Below are 22,766 nucleotides of genomic sequence, written 5' to 3'. Positions count from 1 at the left end.
AAATCAGGGTGGCTGTACCTTAACTATGAAGCCAACGCGGGAAGGCACACTGTCTGTGAAACCATGCAGTGTTATCCCTCCCACAATGTAAAGGTTAAAGATGTTCTAGATAGTTTGGAGCCTTACTGAAGAGTATATCTGTATCTCTCTCTCTGGCACCGATCGTTAGGTGCCAATGCAATAACAAGGATGTCTAGAGCCTAGCAAAAACTTCAAACCTATATTTTTATGTCTGTGCTGTGTGTGGGTCTGTGGACAAGTGAAGCAGATATTGCGCTTTTCTTTCCTCGAGAACAAATCGACTGTTATATTTAGTTTGGTTTATACAGCTAATATTATATGGTTTAACCTCTGAAACTGGCTCCTAATATCAGATACGCCACGACGGAGTGCTATCGAAATTTCGACCACCAGTGTTTTGACGCAGGAATGCATTCAACGGCTACATTTTCATCTCTTACTGTCGAGCACTGTTCTGTTCAACACGGCAGATGGAGATCCCTTGGTGCACGATTACTATCAGATGATTTTCGAAAATTGTGCTGGGTTGTTGCAATCGGTGTTGCTTCAAAGAATATCGGAGAAATAAGCATTAACCTTGAATACTATATTTTATTCTCTACCTCAAAGAACGATAATGCGAAGAGCAGCCTATAGAATATCTTATAACCTGGTGTTTAGGATTGCCGCTCCTGCGCTCTTTGTGGCCACCTATTGGACCATTACATCGGTTGGCGTTTTTATCTGGCAGCAGAAGTTTATTTGAACCACGTCAGTGGCACGAGATGGCGCCACGTATTAACTTATACACCACCATACAGACCCTCGTATTTACACGAAACGTTTTTCCCTTTACGTATTGCACACTTCAACCGCTCCCTACGGTACTATAATGATATGAAGCTATGTGCTATGGTTATAATTTATAACCCACATCAAGACCCTACCGCAAGTGCATCTTCCATTCGCTACAACCTTCCGCGACACGTCGATGAGACCACCATGAACTATGCGTATTACTTCGTTATAACATACCGCTCATTGCTCTCTTGAGCGATATGGGAGGAGCGCAGGCGTGTATAAAACGGTTTCCGTAGCATCTGTACTTTACTGATGCCAACAGAATATGTACCAGCCCAAACGTGTTTCTGCATATGAGTAATCTAGGCGTAACACTGATGAAACTGTCAATAACCTAACGAAAATTAAAAGTCACGTGTCGGATTTTACCCGCTTTCTTCATGAGAATTGAAAGCAAGCTACTTCTGCCCCTGCCTCTACTAAAATACGGCCCCGCAAACCTATCATCCCAGCATGTTTTACCCAAAAGCCATCATAGCAGATTCCATACGAGATTTATGCTGTAGAATCCACTATGTGTAAGGAATGCGAAGACAGAAATCATGCTTCCAGATTGATGTTACAAAGAGACGTCGACCGTCAGTTTTTCTTGGCAAGCCTGCTTATGAGGCCGAAGATGCTTAATATATAGGAAGTTTTACAGTTATGCGCGATGAGGACAGTCACCACCAGTTGGTATCATTGCATACCGGCTCCGAATATGGCCATTACTAGAAGTGCTCAGAGTACCCCAGCTGAAATGATGTAATATTACATGTAGCAATAGACTAATGAAAGCAGTGCTCAGTAAACTTAGTCGGAGTGCTTACTGATCTACGGCGGCTTCGGGGGGCTTTGGCAAAGCCCGGCGACAGTTGACGTTGCTTGTATTCGAATGGTTGGTTTTCTTTCGCTGCGTTCTGCGAAACGTAAGTTGTAGACAAGAAGTAAGGCGCTATGAAATGAACTGTTATGAACAGACAATCATATAAGGTACCTGATTTAATTAATAAGCCAGTCGCCAAAATTAGTCGGCCCGCTTTCTTTTTTGGGGAGAAACGCTTAATGTGTGAAAGGCGTCTTTTTGAGTAGCTGGATGTTTGTCATCACTAATGGGGTAAAATCGTAAAATATAACACAGGTTCTGACTTATCATACTTAGCGTAAAGCGCCAAAAAACCTCTACCACTTTGCGTATCATCTTCCACTGACAATATCAAAGTACAAAGAGCCTTTCGTTAGGTTCGATCGCAAAGCGGTCAACAATAAGGGGTATTTTACTCTGGTACTCAGGCTGAGTAGCCGGGAACTTTAAGTATCGAGCCAAAGCGGTAGGACACGCCGTGGTGGACGCCAAGCAATGCCACTGAACGTGTATTTTGAAACTTAGTTTGTCGGAGGTGATTTGGAGTCTGCCACCAGGAAAGGTCTACGTTTCTTGCTTTACTGTATCCCATGTAGGGAGGACGTTGATAGATAAGTTGAAAGAATAGAATAATGCGCTATTGTTGCGCGCTCCAAATTTTCTTGCGCAATCTATATGGAATGTAACAAGCGTGTATTAAGAATTTAAGAGCTTTTAACAACATCATTTTAAGAATTGTGAATAGAATAGAAAAACAATTCGAGCTTAAAAGGAAAAAACAGATGACATTTCGGAAGCTATTTGCTTCATTTACCAGAAGTTACTGCTTGCATCTTCTGCCATTCGCACCTAAAAAATTGCGTCCCCTGCGTGCTGTCTGACCGAGCACGGTTTACTACTTATCCACTTTATTGGCAATTCAAAAACAATTATCAGATCTATATTGGCTGCCAAGTACAAGGCACAAGACGTACATGTTACACCTGAAGCATGCGAGCACTATAATCAATTCATACATCAACAATCGGGAGAGGAGTTTTTTCTTGTTTTTTTTTTTTCAAGTCATGGATATATCAGGCCGCAGGTTCTTTGTGTATAGGAAGCACTCGTGTTCTATGAAGAAGCAAAAAACACCACGTTCTTGCCATCAGCCTCAAAAACGGTGACTTTGTGTAGAGGCTCAAAATCACCACATGTGAACACACTTTGGCGCGCAATGCATAAAATAAGCGAAAACGGAATAACTAAAATTAGTCGAAACGCTTACAAAATTTTGCCGCCTGCTTGCGGGCTTGTGGGAGTCCGCTGATCGTCCATGCCAGTTTTGAGGAATTACACTGGCTTTTTCGTTCCAAGAAAGCTGTGAATCATAACGCTGTTAAAAAAGGAAAGGGAAATTTGTTATGAACGCGCAATCGCATCAGGTACCGGATGCGGATTTAAAGAAAGGGAACAGTCGCCACCCTTGATCTACTGTTTTTTTTTTTTTTTTTTGCGATGCGTTGAGAACCTCCATTATATAAGAAAGATCCTTCTCAGTGGCTGATAGGTGTGCTTTATAAGGTTAACGCGCCAAAGCGACTGAGGTTAAGAGGGACGCCTGAGCGAAATGCTCCATATAATTTCTATCAGCTTTTGTTTTTAGCGTGTATTGTTCATGGGCGTCTCGTTCTCGCCTGTATTGGAACGTTTCGTCATGGTCGGGTTAGAACATGGCACACACGCTCTTAGCCGAGTACCCTAACTATTGCTCTACCACTGAAGCTTATGCCATCCAAAAGACGGTGTGATGTGAGTGCGTAATAATATGGGTCTTTCAGTTAGTCAATGGCAGTTCTCTAGTGAGGCGAGCTACCCGTGTTCGATCCTGGCCGCCGTAGCGGCGCTTTGATAGCAGCTAACGAAATGGGAACTTTTCGGCATCAGTGCACGTCAGTGAACCATACGGGGTCGATACATCGCAGAGCCCTTCACTGAAGCCTCCTTCATAGACTGGGTTGCTTTAGGAAGAAACTCTTACAAACAGAAACATCTAGTTGACAAAATTATTTTGGAGTCGTCTGCTAGATCAACAGGCAATTTGTTGGTTTTTACTGCATCGAACTGCGTTAGAAACACATGGCGGAATTATAAGAGGGAGAGAGATAGAGCGTCATTTGATGGAAATGTCTAATCACTCGAAAATTGCAGGTTACCTTATGAACTAGTCAAGAGATATTTCAGCAAAGCATTGAAATCTGTCTTTTTCCGACAGCCGCCGGCATGCGGCCTGATCACTCTGATTTGTTCACGCAGATAGATTCTACATTCTTTTTTCATTCACGTTATCGCGAGACGCAGCTTTATAATTTTTTGCTGTTACGCAATATGCACTAAAATGTACCTCGGAGAATTTGGCCAGTCGCGCATGTTTCTGCAATGTTCTAGGTTGTGCTAGTCAGGGTTTGCGGCTTTATCTATCAATGTTTCCTGAACGCGTTTAAATTGACCGTTTGTCGGTTTCCCGGCATTCGGAATTCGACGACCAGCGAGCCCGTTTTCAGGAATCGCCGCAGCCGAGTTCAGTGATTTTGAGGACGTTAAACAGTTGATTCCTGTCGGACTACACATGTCTTCTCTTTTGCTGCCTGTGTCCTTGTCACCCCTACGTGACAATATTGAGGAGCAGTCTGATGTTCGTACTCATCGTCAATGTAAATGTTTGCCATGCGCGGCTAGGAGTCGAGTGATGGATACCAATGAGCCGCTCCGGTGAGCATACAAGAACAAGGATCAGAGCTACAGTTTTTTTTTCACCACAAAGCAGAAAACAGCTACAAAACGTGTGAAGGTTGCATGCATGCTGTAATGAAGAAGCCGATAGACGTCTGAATTACATTTGAGGTTTTTCTTTCAGGGAAGACGAACGGAGGGGTTCTAATGACAAAGGCACTTGCCTTGAAGTCAGTTCTATACAACGGGGAACGCACGCCCTCGTCGTGATGTGCTGACGTTTAGAACGCTCTTTTCCAGAATCGGGTATGATGTTAAAAATTTAACATTACACTGGAGGTTAATATACGTAATGGTGCTCAAGTCATAAAAGCACTAAAAACACCGGTGGATAAAAGGTGTCGAAACCTTTGCATGTTTAGGCATCTTCTGGGGTACTAGTTGTGATGCTAGGCCAAACTTTCTGAAGTTGCTTTTATGACTTCTTAAAATTATCACAAGGGCACCTAAACTGTAACGTTGCGAGACAGGGACAAAGGCGCAAATATTAGTGGTTGGGCAGGACAAGCTATTGTATGAGACACGAGATGTTGCTATAAGCCAGCAATCGATGCCATCATTGGCTCCTATTTTTCCTCTCGACAAGATCTTTGTCTAGTGTAGACGGGTGGTACGAGAGGTGAATTTAAGAGAAGGGGGGCAAATGCTAAATCTACAAAGAGCACTAAGACACAACCTAGAAACAGGTAAGTTTTATGGCGTGGTAGGTATTACCCCGCAACAACTTTCCGCTAACGCTCACCCGTCAGAATAGTCCCTTCGTGAGCCCCCAAGTGTGTTTTCTTTGAAACGACCTCGAGATTAGTGGTGCAAAAAAAATGGTTTGAAAATGAATGGTACGAAATCAGCCTACAAAGTATGTAAAACATAGCGAAGGGGAGGAGGAAAGCCATCAATAACACCACAAATATTTATGAGCTCTTCAGCTTTTTGGAGGAGCTTGGATAGAGCTGAAATTGTGACACGAAAGAGCGATACCAGCTACTAGGTTTAGTGTTTGTTTACAGACAAATGCAAAATAAAAAATGATAGTGGGTTATTAACAGCAAGATGGCTTAGTGACAGCTAGGCAGGGTAGACCAATTGTGGTAGACCAATTGTGCAAGTGGAGTTTTCGGCTGATGTTATGCCCTTTCGCCGATTTCTACACGTGAATGAACAAAATTCATCCATAATATCTCCACATACTCGCATACCAACATCAGGATTTACCTTGAGCCCCATTGCAAGTAAACGGACTCTTCGTTACTGGCTGAAGACAAGCCCGCACACGGCACATTCGTGTGTCCCATTGTTATCATAACTGCTTCGCAGCAGACAACTCCACAGCGCCATTAGCGAAAATTTAAAACAGAAATTACGGCACACGGTGTAAAAACGGCACACAAGCAGTACCGCTTCCAGGCGGACTCTTAAAAAATTTCTTTCCATCGATATGCGGCCTTCGTGCTACGATCGAAAGGGTGTCCTCGGGCAGGGCAAGCAAGTGTTCTAGCCGCTGAGGTACCTCGGTGGCTGGTTTGAATCGGATGAAAAAAAAACATGCATCTGCAGTCTTACGCAGTCTTACAAGCTGAGGGCAATTGTTCGGCAGGACATTAGAGTCTACAGATTGTGGAAAAGAATCACGACGCATTACAAACTTCGAACAAATTTGTGCTTCAGTGAGGTAGCTTTGTTGTGAATGCAAAATCATTGGACACACTCATGATTGCATCACTGAAAGCAAGGCGCTGTGTTCAAAGCCGTATAAGTAAGCGCATAGGAAAAGAACACCAAAAAAAGCATTCAAGAGTTCGGAGACAAACTGCGGCTCTATACGTTAGCGCTCCTTTGGGGGCCTTGTAACAGCACAACACTTCGCGGTGGCTTCCACTTAAACTTGATCCTTCCAATTCAAGGGCAAATAGGAAAAGCTAAAAATGCAAAGGGAACGATCAAATCCGCGAATGCAGTTTTGATCTTTCGATAGACGGTTTTGATAAAAATGGGTTTTGATAATCTGGACGTAACTGGCGCGACAAGGAAACTTAAATACAGCATATCGCGACAATGAGCACAATCAAACAGAGTACGAATTCGATGTGTGCGCTACATTCACACTTATAGGACGGCATGGGAGCGGCTCTCGTAAACAACAAAATAAAGATTTTAATCGTTCGCGGCAATATCGGGGACAAAACGCCGGCATGCCTTAGAGCGAATGTCTTCGGTATCCGATTCAGAGCATCAGCTGACGCAAGTAAAAATGAAATATAGCTAAAAGCGCGGTGCCATGGGCCATAAAATGGGTTGTGGCTCCTGACAGGTCGCACTAAGAAGGAGAAAAATACAGAATTCTGCTCCATCCAATGCAACCCCAGAGAGCTAACTTCGTCATTTATTGTAGGCCTTACCTTACAGAGGACACCCATCCCACCCAAGGTAGCCTTTACACACGTACTGTTTTTATCTTGTTACAAAGCAGTTCAGCCTTAAGAAACTCCGTCGTACAACGCGAAGCCTATTGGTTACCGTAAATATTCTGCACACATGCGGTAGACCCTAGCTCAACAGTTACAAATGGCCTCAGAGCGAAACGCGCCTGAACAATTAGGGAACGAGATTTCCCAGCATGAGCCTCATTGATAATGAGGCTACCGGCTGCTGCTACTGGCAGTGATGGGCAAGTGCCGCCTACTTACGTGCCTACTCCAGGTAGAAGTGCCAGTTAACCTGGACCATGCCGATGAGAGAGATTTGTCTCGGCGAGACTGGCGCAACGGACATTGCGAGCAGTGTCGCGAGCACGAGGGGATTCACGAGAGAGCCGTGTTTGGATAGAAGAAAACAAAGTATAATGACAGTGGTACATGAACCAGATATAAAATGAGGTTGTATTTAAACGCTACGGCGGTAAGGCTCCCGGTCTATGGATAACCAGCCATACCGGTGTTGACCTCCTACGTATCATGAAAACCAGGACTGGGTGAAAATATATGACGCCACATATGTAGCGGCGAATTCGAGAAGGCAGTGACTTCGCTAAAAGGAAATTTGACGAGGACCAAATAAGAACCACACCCAGCAATCTTGGATCCTGGGTCGTATTCGCGGCCTCTTGGCCACTCCAGGATGTTTGTAGGGCTGTCTAAAGCGAGACTTTACGTCTATGTCGTCTGGTCATTCACATAATACCTTTTCACAAGACAACATCGTGAAGAGTATTCGAGGTTAGATAGGCAATAAATAAAGCAGGGAGCTTCATCTCGCACGAAAGCAGCAAAATTGCTATAATACCGGAGATTTGATCATCATCATCATCATCATCATCAGCCTAATTATACCCACTGCAGGGCGAAGGCCTCTCCCATATTTCTCCATTTAACGCGGTTCTGTGCTAGCTGCATCCACTTGACCCTTGCGAACTTCTTAATCTCATTCGCCCACCTAACTTTCTGCCGCACCCTGCTACGCTTTCCTTCCCTTGGAATCCAGTTTGTTACCCTCAGCGACCATCGGTTATCCTCTCTTCGCACTACATGTCCTGCCCATGTCCATTTCTTCTTCTTAATTTCCACTAGAATGTCGGTAACTTGAGTTATTTCTCTGACCCACTCTGCACGCTTGCTATCTCTTAATGTTAGCCCTACTATTTTTCGTTCCATAGCCCTCTGGGTTGTCCTCAACTTAAGTAGAACTCTCTTGGTTAGCCTCAACGTTTCAGCCCCATAGGTCAGTACAGGCAAGATGCAACTGTTGTATACATTTCTCTTGAGCGATACCGGTAAGGTGCTAGTCATAATCTGCGAGTGCTTGCCAAATGCGCTCCATCCCAATCTTATTCTTCTTGTTATTTCCTTTTCATGGTCCGGATCTGCGGTTACTACCTTTCCTAAGTAGGCATATTCGCCTACTACTTCCAGTATTTCGCTACCTAATGTAAACTGCTGTTCCTTCCCGAGGCTGTTGAACATTATCCTTAGTCTTCTGCATATTGATTTTCAAGCCTAGCTTTCTACTTTTTCTGTCTAGGTCATCAATCATTATTTGCAGTTCATCCCCCGAGTTGCTTAGCAAGGCAATGTCATCAGCAAATCGCAGATTACTGAGGTATTCTCCATCTACCCTTATCCCTAACTGCTCCCATTCGAGATTTGATCACACAGCCCAAATGATCATGATTATGATGACATTTGTCTGTGCCCTGCATAACAGGCCTGACCGTACTCGGAAGCGCCACCTGGCAAGCATGCTGCCAGCTACAAAATGGTGGCAGATCTGAATAAACAGCTTGGGTTCCGACTGATATGCTTGGAAGCTCGGCGAGAGCCCATGTCGGTGAGGGGTGAGTGTACGCAAACCAGGCTATAGGATTCACTGAAGAGAGCGATGCGAAATCTATATCACATTGTTTTCTTGATAGTGATACCGTTCACCGGACTCTGCTTGCGACACCTGCGTATGCGCTGCCATTTTCGGGGTGCTAACACTTTAGAGGATCACTCAGCACTGCGGAGAGTTAAGGGACTAACATCTCTGCGCTTAGCTCTCGCGTTTCGGACAAACGCAACATCGCCACCGCATTATTTCACGCGATATTGCACCTAACATAGAAGCATTCGATTTCATTTCGGATATTCTGAGTCATATACGTTCAAGTATACGCGCCGACTAGACGATTTTTTAGCAATAATTGGCGATATTTGAGCTGTCTGACTGTACTCCGTGAACACGATAGCATTATAGACTGTTTAAGCTTTTACATTGAGTTTTTTGTCGCTCTTCATAGGTCTCCGCCTACTACTTCCAGTATTTCGCTACCTAATGTAAACTCCTGTTCCTTCCCGAGGCTGTTGAACATTACCTTAGTCTTCTGCATATTGATTTTCAAGCCTACCTTTCTACTTTTCCTGTCTAGGTCATCAATCATTATTTGCAGTTCATCTCCCGAGTTGCTTAGCAAGGCAATGTCATCAGCAAATCGCAGATTACTGAGGTATTCTCCATCTACCCTTATCCCTAACTGCTCCCATTCCAAGTCTCTGAATACTTCCTCTAAACAAGCTGTGAATAGTACTGGGGTGATTGTGTCTCCTTGCCTAACACCTTTCTTTATGGGAATTTTGTTGCTTTCTTTATGTAGAACTATGGTTGCTGTGCAGCCACTATATAAATCTTCCAGCACTTTCACGTACGGCTCGTCTACCCCCTGATTTCGCAATGCCTGCATCACCGCCGAGGTTTCAACTGAGTCAAATGCTTTTTCGTAATCAATGAATGCTATGTATAAGGGCTGGTTATATTCCGAGCATTTTTCTATCACCTGATTGATGGTATGGATATGAACGATAGTAGAGTACCGTTTCCGAAACCCTGCTGAATATATCTACTTAGGACAGGTAGTAACCGCAGATCCGGATCATGAAAAGGTAATAACAAGAAGAATAAGATTGGGATGGAGCGCATTTGGCAAGCACTCGCAGATTATGACTAGCAGCTTACCGGTATCGCTCAAGAGGAAAGTATACAACAGTTGCTTCTTGCCTGTACTCACCTATGGGGCTGAAACGTGGAGGCTAACCAAGAGAGTTCTACTTAAGTTGAGGACAACCCAGAGGGCTATGGAACGAAAAGTGGTAGGGGTAACATTAAGAGATAGAAAGCGTGCAGAGTGGGTCAGAGAAATAACTCAGGTTAACGACATTCTAGTGGAAATTAAGAAGAAGAAATGGACATGGGCAGGACATGTAGTGCGAAGAGAGGATAACCGATGGTCGCTGAGGGTAACAAACTGGATTCCAAGGGAAGGAAAGCGTAGCAGGGGGCGGCAGAAAGTTAGGTGGGCGGATGAGATTAAGAAGTTCGCAGGGGTCAAGTGGATGCAGCTAGCACAGAACCGGGTTAAGTGGAGAGATATGGGAGAGGCCTTCGCCCTGCAGTGGGTATAATCAGGCTGATGATGATGATGATAGGTCTCCGGGCTGCTACGCATCTGCTTTTGTGCACACATTCAGCTGGTAGTTGGATGATACCATAAAAGTGTGTGGGAGTGGTAACAAAAAGCTAATCAGAGGTTATGGTGCTCGATAGAGAGCCAAGAAACTTGGGCAAGATCTCGGGCGCGGAAGCCGGGATCTTACACATAGATGTGAAGCGCAGTGCGCCTCTCTATGGTGCAGTGTCACTGGATCTTTAAGAAGCTGAGGAGACCAAAACTTCTCTGTGCCATACAACACATTTTTTAACGCTAAGTCTTCTAACGCTACGTGAATAAATTGTGATCACTTATTGGGCTAAGTGAGATAAGCCATATGCTGTCGAATGAAGTATTGGCAAGTATGTACTTGTAGACTGCCTCAGAAATTTTCCTGTAAGTTTGTCACTGTCCTTGTGAGTGGCTACGTGGACCAAGGATGTAGCCTACGTTTGAGGTATGGGTCACAAGTGCTGTTAAATTTTTTTTTATTCACTATTGTTGGTTTTGTTGTGTTAAATTACGATGTATTGATGTAAATAAATACTTACAATAATGCTTCTCGGGCTGCTGCATGTACATTGAATGAATCAATAAATAAATATACGCTGTATCTGCCTACTAGAGTGCTAGAGCATTACTTCAATGCTGCTTATGCAAGAGTTTTCAGTCCTGTAAAGTAAGGTCACTGTATGCATCAATGTGCGAAAAGGGAATAGGTCTACATTTTGCTAATATGTCGTCAGCATGGCTCTAGCCAGTCGCAAGGTGATCACATCTTGAATTAAAACCCACATTTAAACGCTGCAGATGGCAGGAGCCGATAAGATGGGTTGTCGGGCTGGTTGTTGCTGTGCTTCACACATATTATACTTGCGCGAAAAAGACACACACACAATACAGGCTACAGGACGAGCGCAAACTGCCAACTGTTTATTGGAAGGAAAAAGTAAACGTATTTAAACCCTCGGCCACTCAGGCATTCATAGCCCAATTCACTCACCCCACGCGGTATCAGAATTCATCAATGACATGGCTAAGCACGTATGACTAAACACAACAAGGTTAACGATAAATAAACGATACAGATCCTAACAACAATGGTCAATCGTAGCAAAGCAATGTCAAGACTTCGAAGCAAAAGCAGTAAAAACCACACAACGTAAAAATAAGAAGAAACAATATAAAAACCACAAGTAACGTTTTTTGTTTTGCTAGTTAGTGTTGCGGAGTGGGAGTTCACAGCACGTGTACAATCTATCCCCCTCTAACAAGAGCATAACTGCATGTGTTTTTTCAAGCATGTTTCCCTCCTATCACATCCTACCTTGGTTGCACTTTAACCCTTTCTTTCAGGACATGGCAGATTTTGTTCACTTGATCGGCAATTTTTTTCGTTCTTTGTCCTGCTCCCCTCCTCATGGGAAGCTTTTGAGAACTGTTTTCCTGCAGCTGTCTTCTTTATCAGGGCCCTTTGAAATGCCTGTTCCCTTTTGAGAAAGGCGTGTCGGATTCAAACCTGCTTTAGGTTCTGAATCTTTATCCAACTTGCATTGTAGTTTTTGCTGCTGCTGCTGTTGCCGCTTTTTGTTTTCTTTTTAAGGCAACGGGATCTAGTTTTAGAATCGGTGCCTCTGCCAGTTTTTCCTGAAGGTTCATGAAAGCACTTTCTTGCTCGGGGCCCCAGCTCACGACTGAAGGTTGTCCCTTCCGTTCTAGATCTGACAGAGAGGTCAGGTCAGCATAGTTCGAAATGAAATCACCGTAGTAACCCGTGACTCCCAAGAAGGATTCGACCGGCTTCTTTCTTGTCAGACGTAAAGCTTCTGTATCTTCTGGAGGGTCTTGGTGAGGGGGGACAACTCTCCGGATGCAATTTGGCTGCCCAGGATGGCGACGGTTTTCATTCCGATCTCAGATTTCAGCGGTTCGGGGGCGAGACCAGCCACTTCATTTGGAGGAAAGACCTCGTACAATGTTTGGCCATGCTGTTTCCATGTCGCACTTGCAATGAGTACATTGTAGAAGTATTAGGTCACGTCGGGAATCGGGTGACAACGGCACTTTCCAATATCCCTTGGATAAGTCCAGCTTGGAAAAGAATTTCTTGCTCCCTACCGAGGCGATAAGGTCGTCCGCACGTGGTAAGGGCTCGGAGTCGTCTGCGATGCCTTCGTTTAGCTTCCGAAAGTCAACGCATAGCCGATGCGCCCAGTCAGGCTTGTGCACAGCGATCACAGGGGAGTTGTAGGGCGACTCCGATGGCTCAGTGATGTCTAATCCGAGCAAGTAGTTCACTTTTGATGCAATTTCCTATCTAAAATTGTACAGTAGCGTAAATTGTTTTACATTTATTGGCCTGTCGCTCTGTAACTTCAGCTGGCACTCGATCCGCGCGGTCTTTCTCGGAAGGTCCGAAAATATACCTTCGTAGTGTTGCAGACGTTTCTTGGCTTCATTCTTCTCTACGCTGTTCAGTCTCTCGGAAATGTGTACCTCGCCTATAGACTGCGTCTGGGAGGGCCTAGGAAGCTCTATCTCTCCAGCGTCTGTCTCCTTCTGCTGATATTACCGCACCGATAGCTGCCACGATTGCGTCGTCTTTCCTTTTTTACTATTCCTTTAGCATGTTGATGTGGAATATTTTAGTGGTATGGCCCAAATCCACTTCATTGCCGACATCGTCCCTGCGGCTGATGACGGAAAAAAGACCCTTCTATTGATTGAGCTGCTTATTGTGCTCTGTGGGAAAAAGAATAGAAACCTTCTCTCTCGGTTTGATGAGCGTTCGCGGCTCTTGATGTCGTAGTAGCGGCTGTATTGCTCTCTTGCAGCACTGCAGCTCTTCATGGGCAAGTTTGCAGGTATTGTCCAGTCTGTCCGGTAGAGCAAGCACGTACTCATACGTAGTTCACAACTCGTCAGGGATGGCTTCATTGGTCCTAACAGCCAGGAGTCCACGGAAATTTTGCTCATATAACAGTTCGAATGGGGAAAAGCTGATGCTTTCTTGGGGTACTTCCCTGTATGCGAAGAGGCGTGGAGCCTGGTAGCGATCCCAATCGGTCGGTATTTCTTGACACACGCGCTTCATTATTTGTTTAAGCGTGCCGCTAAACCATTCCACTAGGCCGTTCGCTATCGGGTGGTAGGGAGAGGTATGCAGCTGCTTAACTGACAACAGACGACTAATCTCTTTCATAAACTTCGAACGTAAAACTGGTGCCCCTGTCACTGAGGACCTCTCTGGACACTCCTACACAGGAAAACATTTCGACAAGTGCTTCGGCTGCCCTTTCGGTCTCGATGCTAGGAAGCACGAGTGCATCAGGGTACCGAGTTGCATAGTCCACAATGTTCAGGATGTACCGATTGCCTTGAGCAGACTTCGGGTTGAGTGGGCCAACAATACCGATCGCCACCCTCTGAAAAGGGGTTTCAATGACAGGCATTCAAACCAAAGGCGTTCGTGTGGTGTGGCCCTTCGGAGTTGTGCTTTGGCACAGAGCGCAAGAGGCAACAGACCGCTTAGCGTCAGCCTGCATTGCGGCCAGGAGAATTCTGTCTGAAGCTTCTGTAGGGTTTTCTTCGCGCCTTGGTGGCCTCCCATCAACCTATCATGTGCCAGCTTAAGAATAACTGACCTGTACTTTTGGGGCACAACAACTTGAGTGCACTCCCCAATAGACTCGGCGACGTATTGCCTTTGAAGGACGCTGTTAGCAATAAAAAACTGGTGGCTACCTTTTCCCTTCTTCACTTGTGGCGGGTCCACGCGATCGAAACACAAGCGTAAGGTTGCGTCGTTCCCTTAAAATAGAGGTCTGCAAAGTAGGAAAATTTCGTTTCTTGAGCCGATTTTGAGAAATTTTATAAATCTCTCAACACTACCCGGAAAATTGAAAAATAAGTTAATACAAATAAAAACGTTCATATATTTAATCCTATTATTTTCAGCTAACTTTAACATATTTTGTGTAATTCATAACCAAAGTTGTCTAAAAGAGCAGAGAAGATAGGCGCGGAAATCCGCCTCTTCATTATTAATTTGCCACGAAAAACGTCTTGACAGCAAAACTAAATGCAGATCTCTTCTTTCCAGTCATCGGGCAATAATATATAAAATTGTGAAAGAAATATAATAAGTCGATCTACCATCCTTTCCTCCTCCTCTTCCTCCTCCTCCGACGTGAAAACACTGAACTATTTCTTTATCCTTTTTTGACCGCACAGCGCGATTCAAATGATCAATCTCTAAACTAATATGTGGGACAAACTCTTTTGTTGTTTATTGCCAATATGTGTAATGTGCGCATATAAATGTACCAGGGCTTGTCATGCTTGCAGTCTGCGTGAGAATCTGCCGTTTTTTGCCACAGTGTGAAAGCCAAGAACGGAAATGGTAGCCTCGAAAGTCTTCCCGCGTTTCATTTTCCAGGCCTTATGTCTAGAAAGTACGCACAGCGTATACGGTAATGTCCCCAGGTAAACAGACGATTCAGCGCGAAGTGCCTTATGATTAATGCAAAAACGCTAGAACAAAAAAGTGACTGGGAACACGGTGAATTCTTCAATAAACTTCCCATGAGGGAGCTTCTTCCCTCTCGGCAATAAAAAAGCTACATGCTAATCACTAATTTAATGTCACATGATCGTGATATGACATTATGGTTTCAACAGAATGGCAAAGCGGGCGAGTTGGTGATACATGGTTTTGAAATAAAACAGCGCAAAACACAGAGAAGAAAAAATAGAAACAGCCACCACAAGCGCTGACTCTCAACTGATTTTTAACCATCGGAAACACTATATATAGGGGAACACAACAAATACAAAGAAGAGCACGTGTGGCTACGTGTTGTCAAGATACGCCACTTCCCTATCGCGCAGTAACAGCGAAGGTTTGCTGACGCATAACTTGGTTCTTTCCCTCATCTCAAAGGCTTGAACGATTTCACGTGTCAGCTGCACCGGGTGTTTGCACAAAATATCGCTATAATGGAATAAAGGTGAACATGATTGGCATTCATGGCAATGGTCTGTTAAGTTCGAGGAACGGGCAGATACCAGGGAGCGGTTATGTTCACAGAGACGTGTGTTAATGAAACGTCCCGTTTGGCCAACATACACTTGACCACAGGCAAAGGAAATTTTATAAACCACCCCCTGACAACAAGGAACATACTCTCGGTAATGTTTTATCCTGCACACCTGTTTTGGATTTAAAGCGTTACTGGTCTTGTTATCAACGATAGAACCAATATTTCTAAGCTTTTTGAGAGTCCTTTCCAAGCTTTTCTTTCCAAGAGTCTTTCCAAGCTTTTTTGAGAGTCAGCGCTTGTGGTGTCTGTTTCTATTCTTTCGTCTGTGTGTTTTGCGCTGTTTTATTTCTAAAACTTATGGTTTCCTTTTGTATGCGTTTTCTCACTGACAACTGGATTTGTACTAGAGATTAGGTAGATCCAGGGCTTTATATGGTTATCGTTATGGATGTAATCCGCATCCAATATAGACATGTTGGGTCGTGAGTGCTAGCCGACTTCCTGGGCAACATGGCATGCGGTCGATCGTGGATCGCCAAATGCCCGAGCAGCCGTTGCCAAACAGGTCGGCGTTGAGTCGGGGTTACAAGCTCGGGCTATTGATGCTGGCCGACTTCTGGCCAACCTGGCCCGTGGCCGACCATAGGCCGCCCAATGGCTGGGCTACCATGGCCAAAATGGTCGGTGTTCAGTCGGGTGCCCTAGCTTAAGGCTTGGTTGATGGCCGACTTCCGCCCAAATTGATACACGGCCAGCCATAGGCCGTCATTCGGCCGAATACCAAATGCCTGCCGGGTCGGCTGCCGATGAGCGGCCATAGATTGACAGTCGGCCAATGCTGTATGGCCCCAAATGATCCGGATTCCTTGCCAACCAATGAAGCTCCGTGCACTTCATCTTGGATAGATCTCGGCTTGGCTTCTCCAAATTTATTATCAAATGGCTATTTTTCGCTAGTTAATGAAGGGTTGTCAATTTCCGAGCACAGATTGGTTATTTTTTCTGCCCAAATTTCGTCGCCGTTCAAGCAATTCACTAAAGCTAATTCTCGCCGGTCAATTTCCAGTTAACTCTCTGTGACTTGGTTTTAGTGTTTTTGTTATTGTCAGCTTCATTTAGCATTTAGAGCCTGTCCTTGATCACGTCAGAGCAAAATTTAAAGATATATTGTGAAACTCTACAAGGAGTACTTACATTCGGATAAATCTAAATGTTTCATCGGGTCCATTAGCTGCACGGCTGATTTGCGCACGGATCAATCACGAGTGCGCAGTCTTCTATGCCATTTTAACGCATCTCAGAGGGTGAGCCTACAATTTAGTACCGCTCACTTTGCATAGGGCATAAGGTAAGTGGAAGAGATTTGGATATTTGCAAAGAGAACTAGGATTCAGTTAGCACAGGACCGGGTTTTCTCGAGAGGTATGGAAGAGATCCTCGTCATAAAGTATATATTCAGGTTGACAATCTATTATTTCCGAAACTCAACTGGGGGTTCAACGCTGCGTTTTTTCTGACGCGACACGCGGCCAATGTTCGACAAAATATATCATTAAGTACCAGACATAATGGAGTTAATTATGCGGCTGCGACCAGACAAAACTGTAACAATGTGTGCCTGTTACTTTGTTGCAACAACAATCACTCACTGACCCACGTAATCAGCCATATGTTGCGCAGACAACTGCAGAACTTTGCACTCTAAATACGACACTGCTGTGCTCTGTAAACCTCAGAAACCCAGAAAATTCCAAATTCATTACGGCACAAAAAACCTTGTCGAGAACAGTGCGAGACTAAAGGGTGACTAGCCTGCGGGGGAGGGGGGGAGGCGGAGTGTCTTTGTAATCTCATTAAGATGGTCTGGATATGCCAAAACCAAATTTAGAACATAACCAGAACCCCAAAATCGAATCCCGGCCTCGGCGGTTCCTTTTCGATGGAGGCGAAAAGAAAGGCGCCCGTACGCTGTACGATTTCAGTGCACGGTAAAAAGCTCGAGGTGGTCGAAATTTCAGGAGCCCTCCACTACGGCGTCTCTCATAGCCTGAGTTGCTTTGGGACATTAAATCCTAAAAACCAACCAACCATAGATAGACAGATGTAAAGCCATGCCTCTTATAAGAGGAGGGCACCAATATCGTGCACGGAAAATCTACAAAGAGCTAAAAAAACAAATGAGAAAGAAAAGTGAATAATATTTTTACGATGAAATAGCAAAGGGGTGTCTATTTACAGTGATATGGCAGTGGGATAAGGTGAAGCCTACTAGCCCCCAGGCACCAACGCTTTCTCCTCTTCTTCTCCCAGACCATCACAATCCATCGTCGTCAGTGGCGTGACATTTCCTCCCTACTCAGCCTAAGCCCTCTGGGCGTGTTCGTGAGTCGTGCGCGGCTGACACGGCTTCAAGCGGGCAACATGACATAGTTCGGTTTTGGCAGACCGACGACCCGATGCGGTCAAGCGGGCTATAGCATAAGTTAAGTCACTGATGCGTTTCACAACTACATATGGTCCGTCATAGTGGGCCAAGAGTTTTTGATGTAGGCCACGGCGCCGAATTGGACGCCACAGCCAGACTAAATCACCTACAGAGTGCGTGACCCGCTGGTGACTGGCATCGTATCGGACTTTAGAACGTTCTTGTGAAGCACCAGACCATAATCGTGCGATTATCCGAGCTTCTTCGGCGAGACAGAGGGTTTCAGCCAGGCAGGGGTCTTCACGGCTTGTGAAGGGCAGGATAGTATCCAGGGGGAAGCGTGGCGGTCTTGCATAGAGCAGGAAAAATGGACTGTACCCAGTCGTCTCATGCGTGGCGGTATTAAACGCATACGTGATGAAGGGTAGTATGGTGTCCCAGTTCTTATGCCCTGCGTGCATATACATGGCTAGCATGTTGATAAGCGTTCTGTTGACGCGCTCAGCCAAGCCATTTGTGTGGGAATGGTATGGCGTCGAGTGTCGGAAAGTTACGGAGCATAAATGCATGAGCTCTTCAATAACATCAGCAGTGAATTGTCGGCCCCAATTAGTGATGACAATTCGTGGCGGCCCGTGTCGTAAGATGACTGAGTGCAGCAAGAAAAGCGACACCTGATGCGCCGTAGCAGATGTAAGAGCGGCGGTTTCACAGTAACGTGTGAGATAGTCCACGCAGATTACAATCCAGCGAATTCTATCTACGGACTTCGGAAACGGACCTGCGAGGTCAATGCCTACTTGATCAAACGGAGCTGTCGGGGTCTTCACAGGGTGCAGCAAGCCAGATGGAGTTGCAGTTGGACGTTTGTGGCGTTGACATTGCTTGCAACTGGCAAGGGCCAGTAAAATCTTTCTTGAGCGCGGTGGGGTGTTCGAATCGACCCCAAATGTCCAGAAGTTGGATCATCATGCATAACACGCAATACGTCCGTGCACAGCTTCTTGGAAACTACAAGTAGGTATCGCTGGCCGACAGGCGAATAACTCTTTTTCCATAGAAGGCCATCACGCACACAAAAACGGCTTGTAGGTACGCTGGCTTGGGCGGCGGCAAAGAGAGGCTGCAGACTGCTATCATTTTGCTGTTTCATTTTGAAAACATTCGTGTCGGTTAACTCTGGCTCGAGGGTCGATATATAATTGTCGAAATCGTCGCTTTCAGGTCCAGTCGTGGCCATTGGCATCCTAGAAAGACAATCTGCGTCTGCATGACGCCTCCCGCTTTTCTACACCACGGCAAAGTCATATTCCTGTATCCGGAGAGCTCAGCGTGCGAGGCGACCACATGGGTCTCGAAGGTTCCGCAGCCAACAGAGTGAATGATGGTCAGTTATGATAGTAAACGACCGTCCATACGAATATGAACGGAAACGCTGCACAGCGAAAACTACAGCCAAGCATTCCTGTTCGGTGAATGTGTAGTTGCGCTCCGGCTTGCTCAGGGTACGGCTTGCGTGCGCGATAACATGCTCTCGTTCATCCTGCCGTTGAACAAGGACTGCCCCGAGACCGATTCCACTAGCGTCCGTGTGAACTTCTGTCACTGCAGCAGGATCGAAGTGACGTAGGATGGGTTTCGATATTAAAAGAAACTTCAGTTGACGAAATGACGCGTCGCAGTCTGGTTTCCAGTCAAAAGTGGAGTTTTTGTTGAGAAGGCACGTCAATGGGTAAGCAACGTCAGCAAAGCGATGTATAAAGCGTCTAAAATACGAACACAACCCTAGAAAACTGCGCAACTCCTTCGCTGTCTGCGGGGGTTTAAAAGACTCAACAGCGGCAATTTTCTGGGGATCCGTCATTACACCATCACCATTGACAAGGTGTCCTAGCACCAGCGCTTGGCGCTCTCCAAAGCAGCACATTTTCGAGTTTAGAATTAGGGCGGCGTTGCGCGGACAATTCAAGACGCGTACTAGACGGTCATTGTGTTCTTGGAAGGACTTCCCAAATATGACGACATCGTCCAGATAGCAAAGACAAATGTCCCATTTTAAGCCGCGCAAAACTATGTCCATAAAGCGTTCAAATGTCACTGCCGCGTTACACAGCCCGAATGGCATACCATTAAACTCACAAAGGCCATCTGGCGTTACGAGGCTGTTTTTTTTCTTATCCGCAGGGTCCATTGGAATTTGCCAGCAGCCAGATCTGAGATCAAGATAAGAAAAATAGGACGCACCAGAGAGCCAGTCGAGGGCATCGTCTATGAGAAGAAGAGGATAGACGTCCTTTTTCGTAACCGAATTTAGACGCCGATAATCGACGCAGAATCGCCACGAACTGTCTTTCTTGCGTACAAGAATAACAGGGGCAGCTCATGGGCTAGTTGACTCCTGTATCACCTTCTTCCGTAGCATGTCCTCCACTTGCTGATGAATGACTTTGCGCTCAGATGGGGACACGCGATATGGCTTTTGACGAATGAGACGAGCCGAACCAGTGTCGATGGTATGATGGGTCCGATGTGCAGGGCGAGAGGTCGGTCCATCTGTTTGAGAAAAGTCAAACATAGGCGAAAAGGGTAGAAGAATATCCACAAGAGTACGGCGTTGAGGTGAGCTGAGATCGGCGCTGATCATGCGGAAGATCAAAATTTCATCAACAGGCAGAGGTACGGTGGAACTCGTAGCATCTGTGACCAAAGCAACGATGTGGGGCGCATCGGGTCCACAGGAGGCAAGCTTCAATCCCGTTGGTAAAACTGCGGGCTCAGAAGATGGATTGATTGTCCATAACGAGGCACTACCGTGATGCACGGAGATCATACAGTGAGGGATATTAACATTTTTCTTCGGGCATGCTGAGTAAACAGGGTGCACCACGGCCTGAAATGAAAGCTGGTCAAGAAGTGGAGCGGACACGGGGACGAACATGGCAGGCAAAGGTGCAACTACTGTGTCTTCGGTAATACTAAAAACTGTTTCTTTATTGCGGCCACTTTCAAAAAGAGTTGGCAGATGCGAGCCATCAAAATGAATCTCTTGACCTCGGCAGTCCACGGTAGCGCCATAAAGCTTCAAGAAGTCCATTCCTAAAATGATGTCATGCTTAGAGTGGGGTAAGACAACGAATTCGGCTTGAAAAATTGCACCACTCACAGACACTTGCGCACTACACACACCCAATGGCCGCAACGCCTCTCCACTCACACCACAAAACATTGAAGCACGGTCATATTCAAACATCACTTTGCGTCCCAACAAGCGCCGAAACTGATTACTCATCCCAGACACAGTCGCACCCGTATCCACCAAAGCTAATGTACACACACCATCAATGAACACACGAATTTTGTTTTTGAGCATTATAGTTGGAGGGATTTTGGCACACAGCACATTTCCAGCGGCCTCATCCCCATTGGTCGCGATGGTTAGTTTTCCTGCTGAGGATGCTGAGGCGACATGGAGCGCCGTCGCGGTGATGGAGAACGACGCGCACGGAAGGCGGGGGTGGTGGAGTAACACTTCTATCAGATGCCGGGGATTGGTCGCGGAGATTCTGGTTATACCCATGCTGAGTATTTGATTGTTGAAAAACGGGACTGTATTGCCGTTTGGTGGGTACTGTTGGAAGCGCCGGACGGTTATAGCGAGGTGGGAACCTACTGCGGCAGTATCTGGTGATGTGACCTTCGACGCCGCAGCGGTAGCATATCGGAGGGGTAGGTAGAATATGCTGTTGTGGATAAGAGCAGGGAACAGCTGGGCGCGTCGTAGGTCTGGCTGAATGCTCATACTGCTCAGGAATCCTGGTAGATCGAATAGAAGATCTATGTGCACTTGAGGCGACGTCATACCTTGGGGCGTCAGGCATCGACGCATTCCGATTGGCGAAATGCATAGGAGGAGAGTCAATAGAAGCTGCAACTTCAGGAGCTTGTGGGAAAGGCTGCACTGTAATCGCTTGTGGTGGTGAAGCCGGCCGTCTAGAAACCCTCACGACAGAGACCTCAGCAGATTCGTGCAGGGGAAGTGGGTTGAGCCGCAGGAGTTCTTCCCGCACGATTTGCCGGATCGTCGACGGAAGATCTAGTTGGGCGTGGTCATCAAGGCTGGCCACGGTAGGCACGCTGGCCAGTCGCCCAAATTTTGGCGAAGTACGACGCGTTTTGAGAGCTTGAAAAGCGCGGATGTGCTTAATAACATCGGAGACGGTTTCAAGGGTATCTTTGGCGATTAAAAACATTGTACACGTCAGCCGCGATGCCCTTCAAAATGTGGCCGACTATGTCTTCTTCGGGCATGTTGGAATTCACACATTTGCACAATCTGAGGATCTCTTCTGTACAAGTGGTTCAAGTTTCATCCGGCAATTGAGCTCTTTGAGCAAGGGTCTGCTCAGCCCGCTTTTTGCTCGATACAGAGTCCCCAAAACGCTGTTTGATCTCGGTGGCAAACCGTTCCCAAGTTGTCAAATTGTCCTCGTTATTCTCGAACCAGGTCATAGCCGTGTGAGTTAGAAAGAAGACGACATTTGTGAGCATGGTGATAGGGTCCCACCGGTTGTACCGGTCGTCGTCAGTGGCGTGACAATATTCATAAATGGATAACAAAGAAGTAATAAAAAAAGATTGCTCTCTCACTCTCAGCATCCTATATTATAGAAAAAGTTACACGGGTTCAACGCTGCTGAACCGAGTGTGGAGTGAAAGCTTAGGCTGCGGGAGACCGAGCGTTGTAACGAACACAGCCAGCGTTCTGTTGAGCGCATCAAAGTTCGCCGAATTTTTAGGCAGTGGTTACAAAAGCGTTTATTGAATCTAAATGTGGCGGACACTTAAGCTCCGCCTTGAAGGGTATGA

The 22,766-nt window shown here is 45.8% G+C and overlaps 1 protein-coding gene across 1 annotated transcript in view; it reads right to left on the bottom strand.

Moving 5' to 3' along the window:
* Positions 1-16,145, bottom strand: part of LOC146184437 (aurora kinase C-like) — a 185,972-nt gene extending 169,827 nt beyond the window's left edge. Inside the window, exons 1-2 of the mRNA XM_084608535.1 lie at positions 16,101-16,145; positions 13,770-13,858 (exon numbers count right to left, since the gene is read on the bottom strand). Of these exons, the coding sequence (XP_084464661.1) occupies positions 13,770-13,858; positions 16,101-16,145 (134 nt within the window). The remainder of the gene's footprint in view (positions 1-13,769; positions 13,859-16,100) is intronic.
* Between the last annotated feature and the right edge of the window lie 6,621 nt (positions 16,146-22,766).

This window comes from Amblyomma maculatum, chromosome 7 (assembly GCF_055883805.1).
Source record: "Amblyomma maculatum isolate TAMU_Amacu chromosome 7, ASM5588380v1, whole genome shotgun sequence".
In the NCBI taxonomy this organism is placed as follows: domain Eukaryota; kingdom Metazoa; phylum Arthropoda; class Arachnida; order Ixodida; family Ixodidae; genus Amblyomma; species Amblyomma maculatum.
Note: the sequence above shows the minus strand (reverse complement) of the source record. Positions and strands in the feature narration are given on the sequence as shown.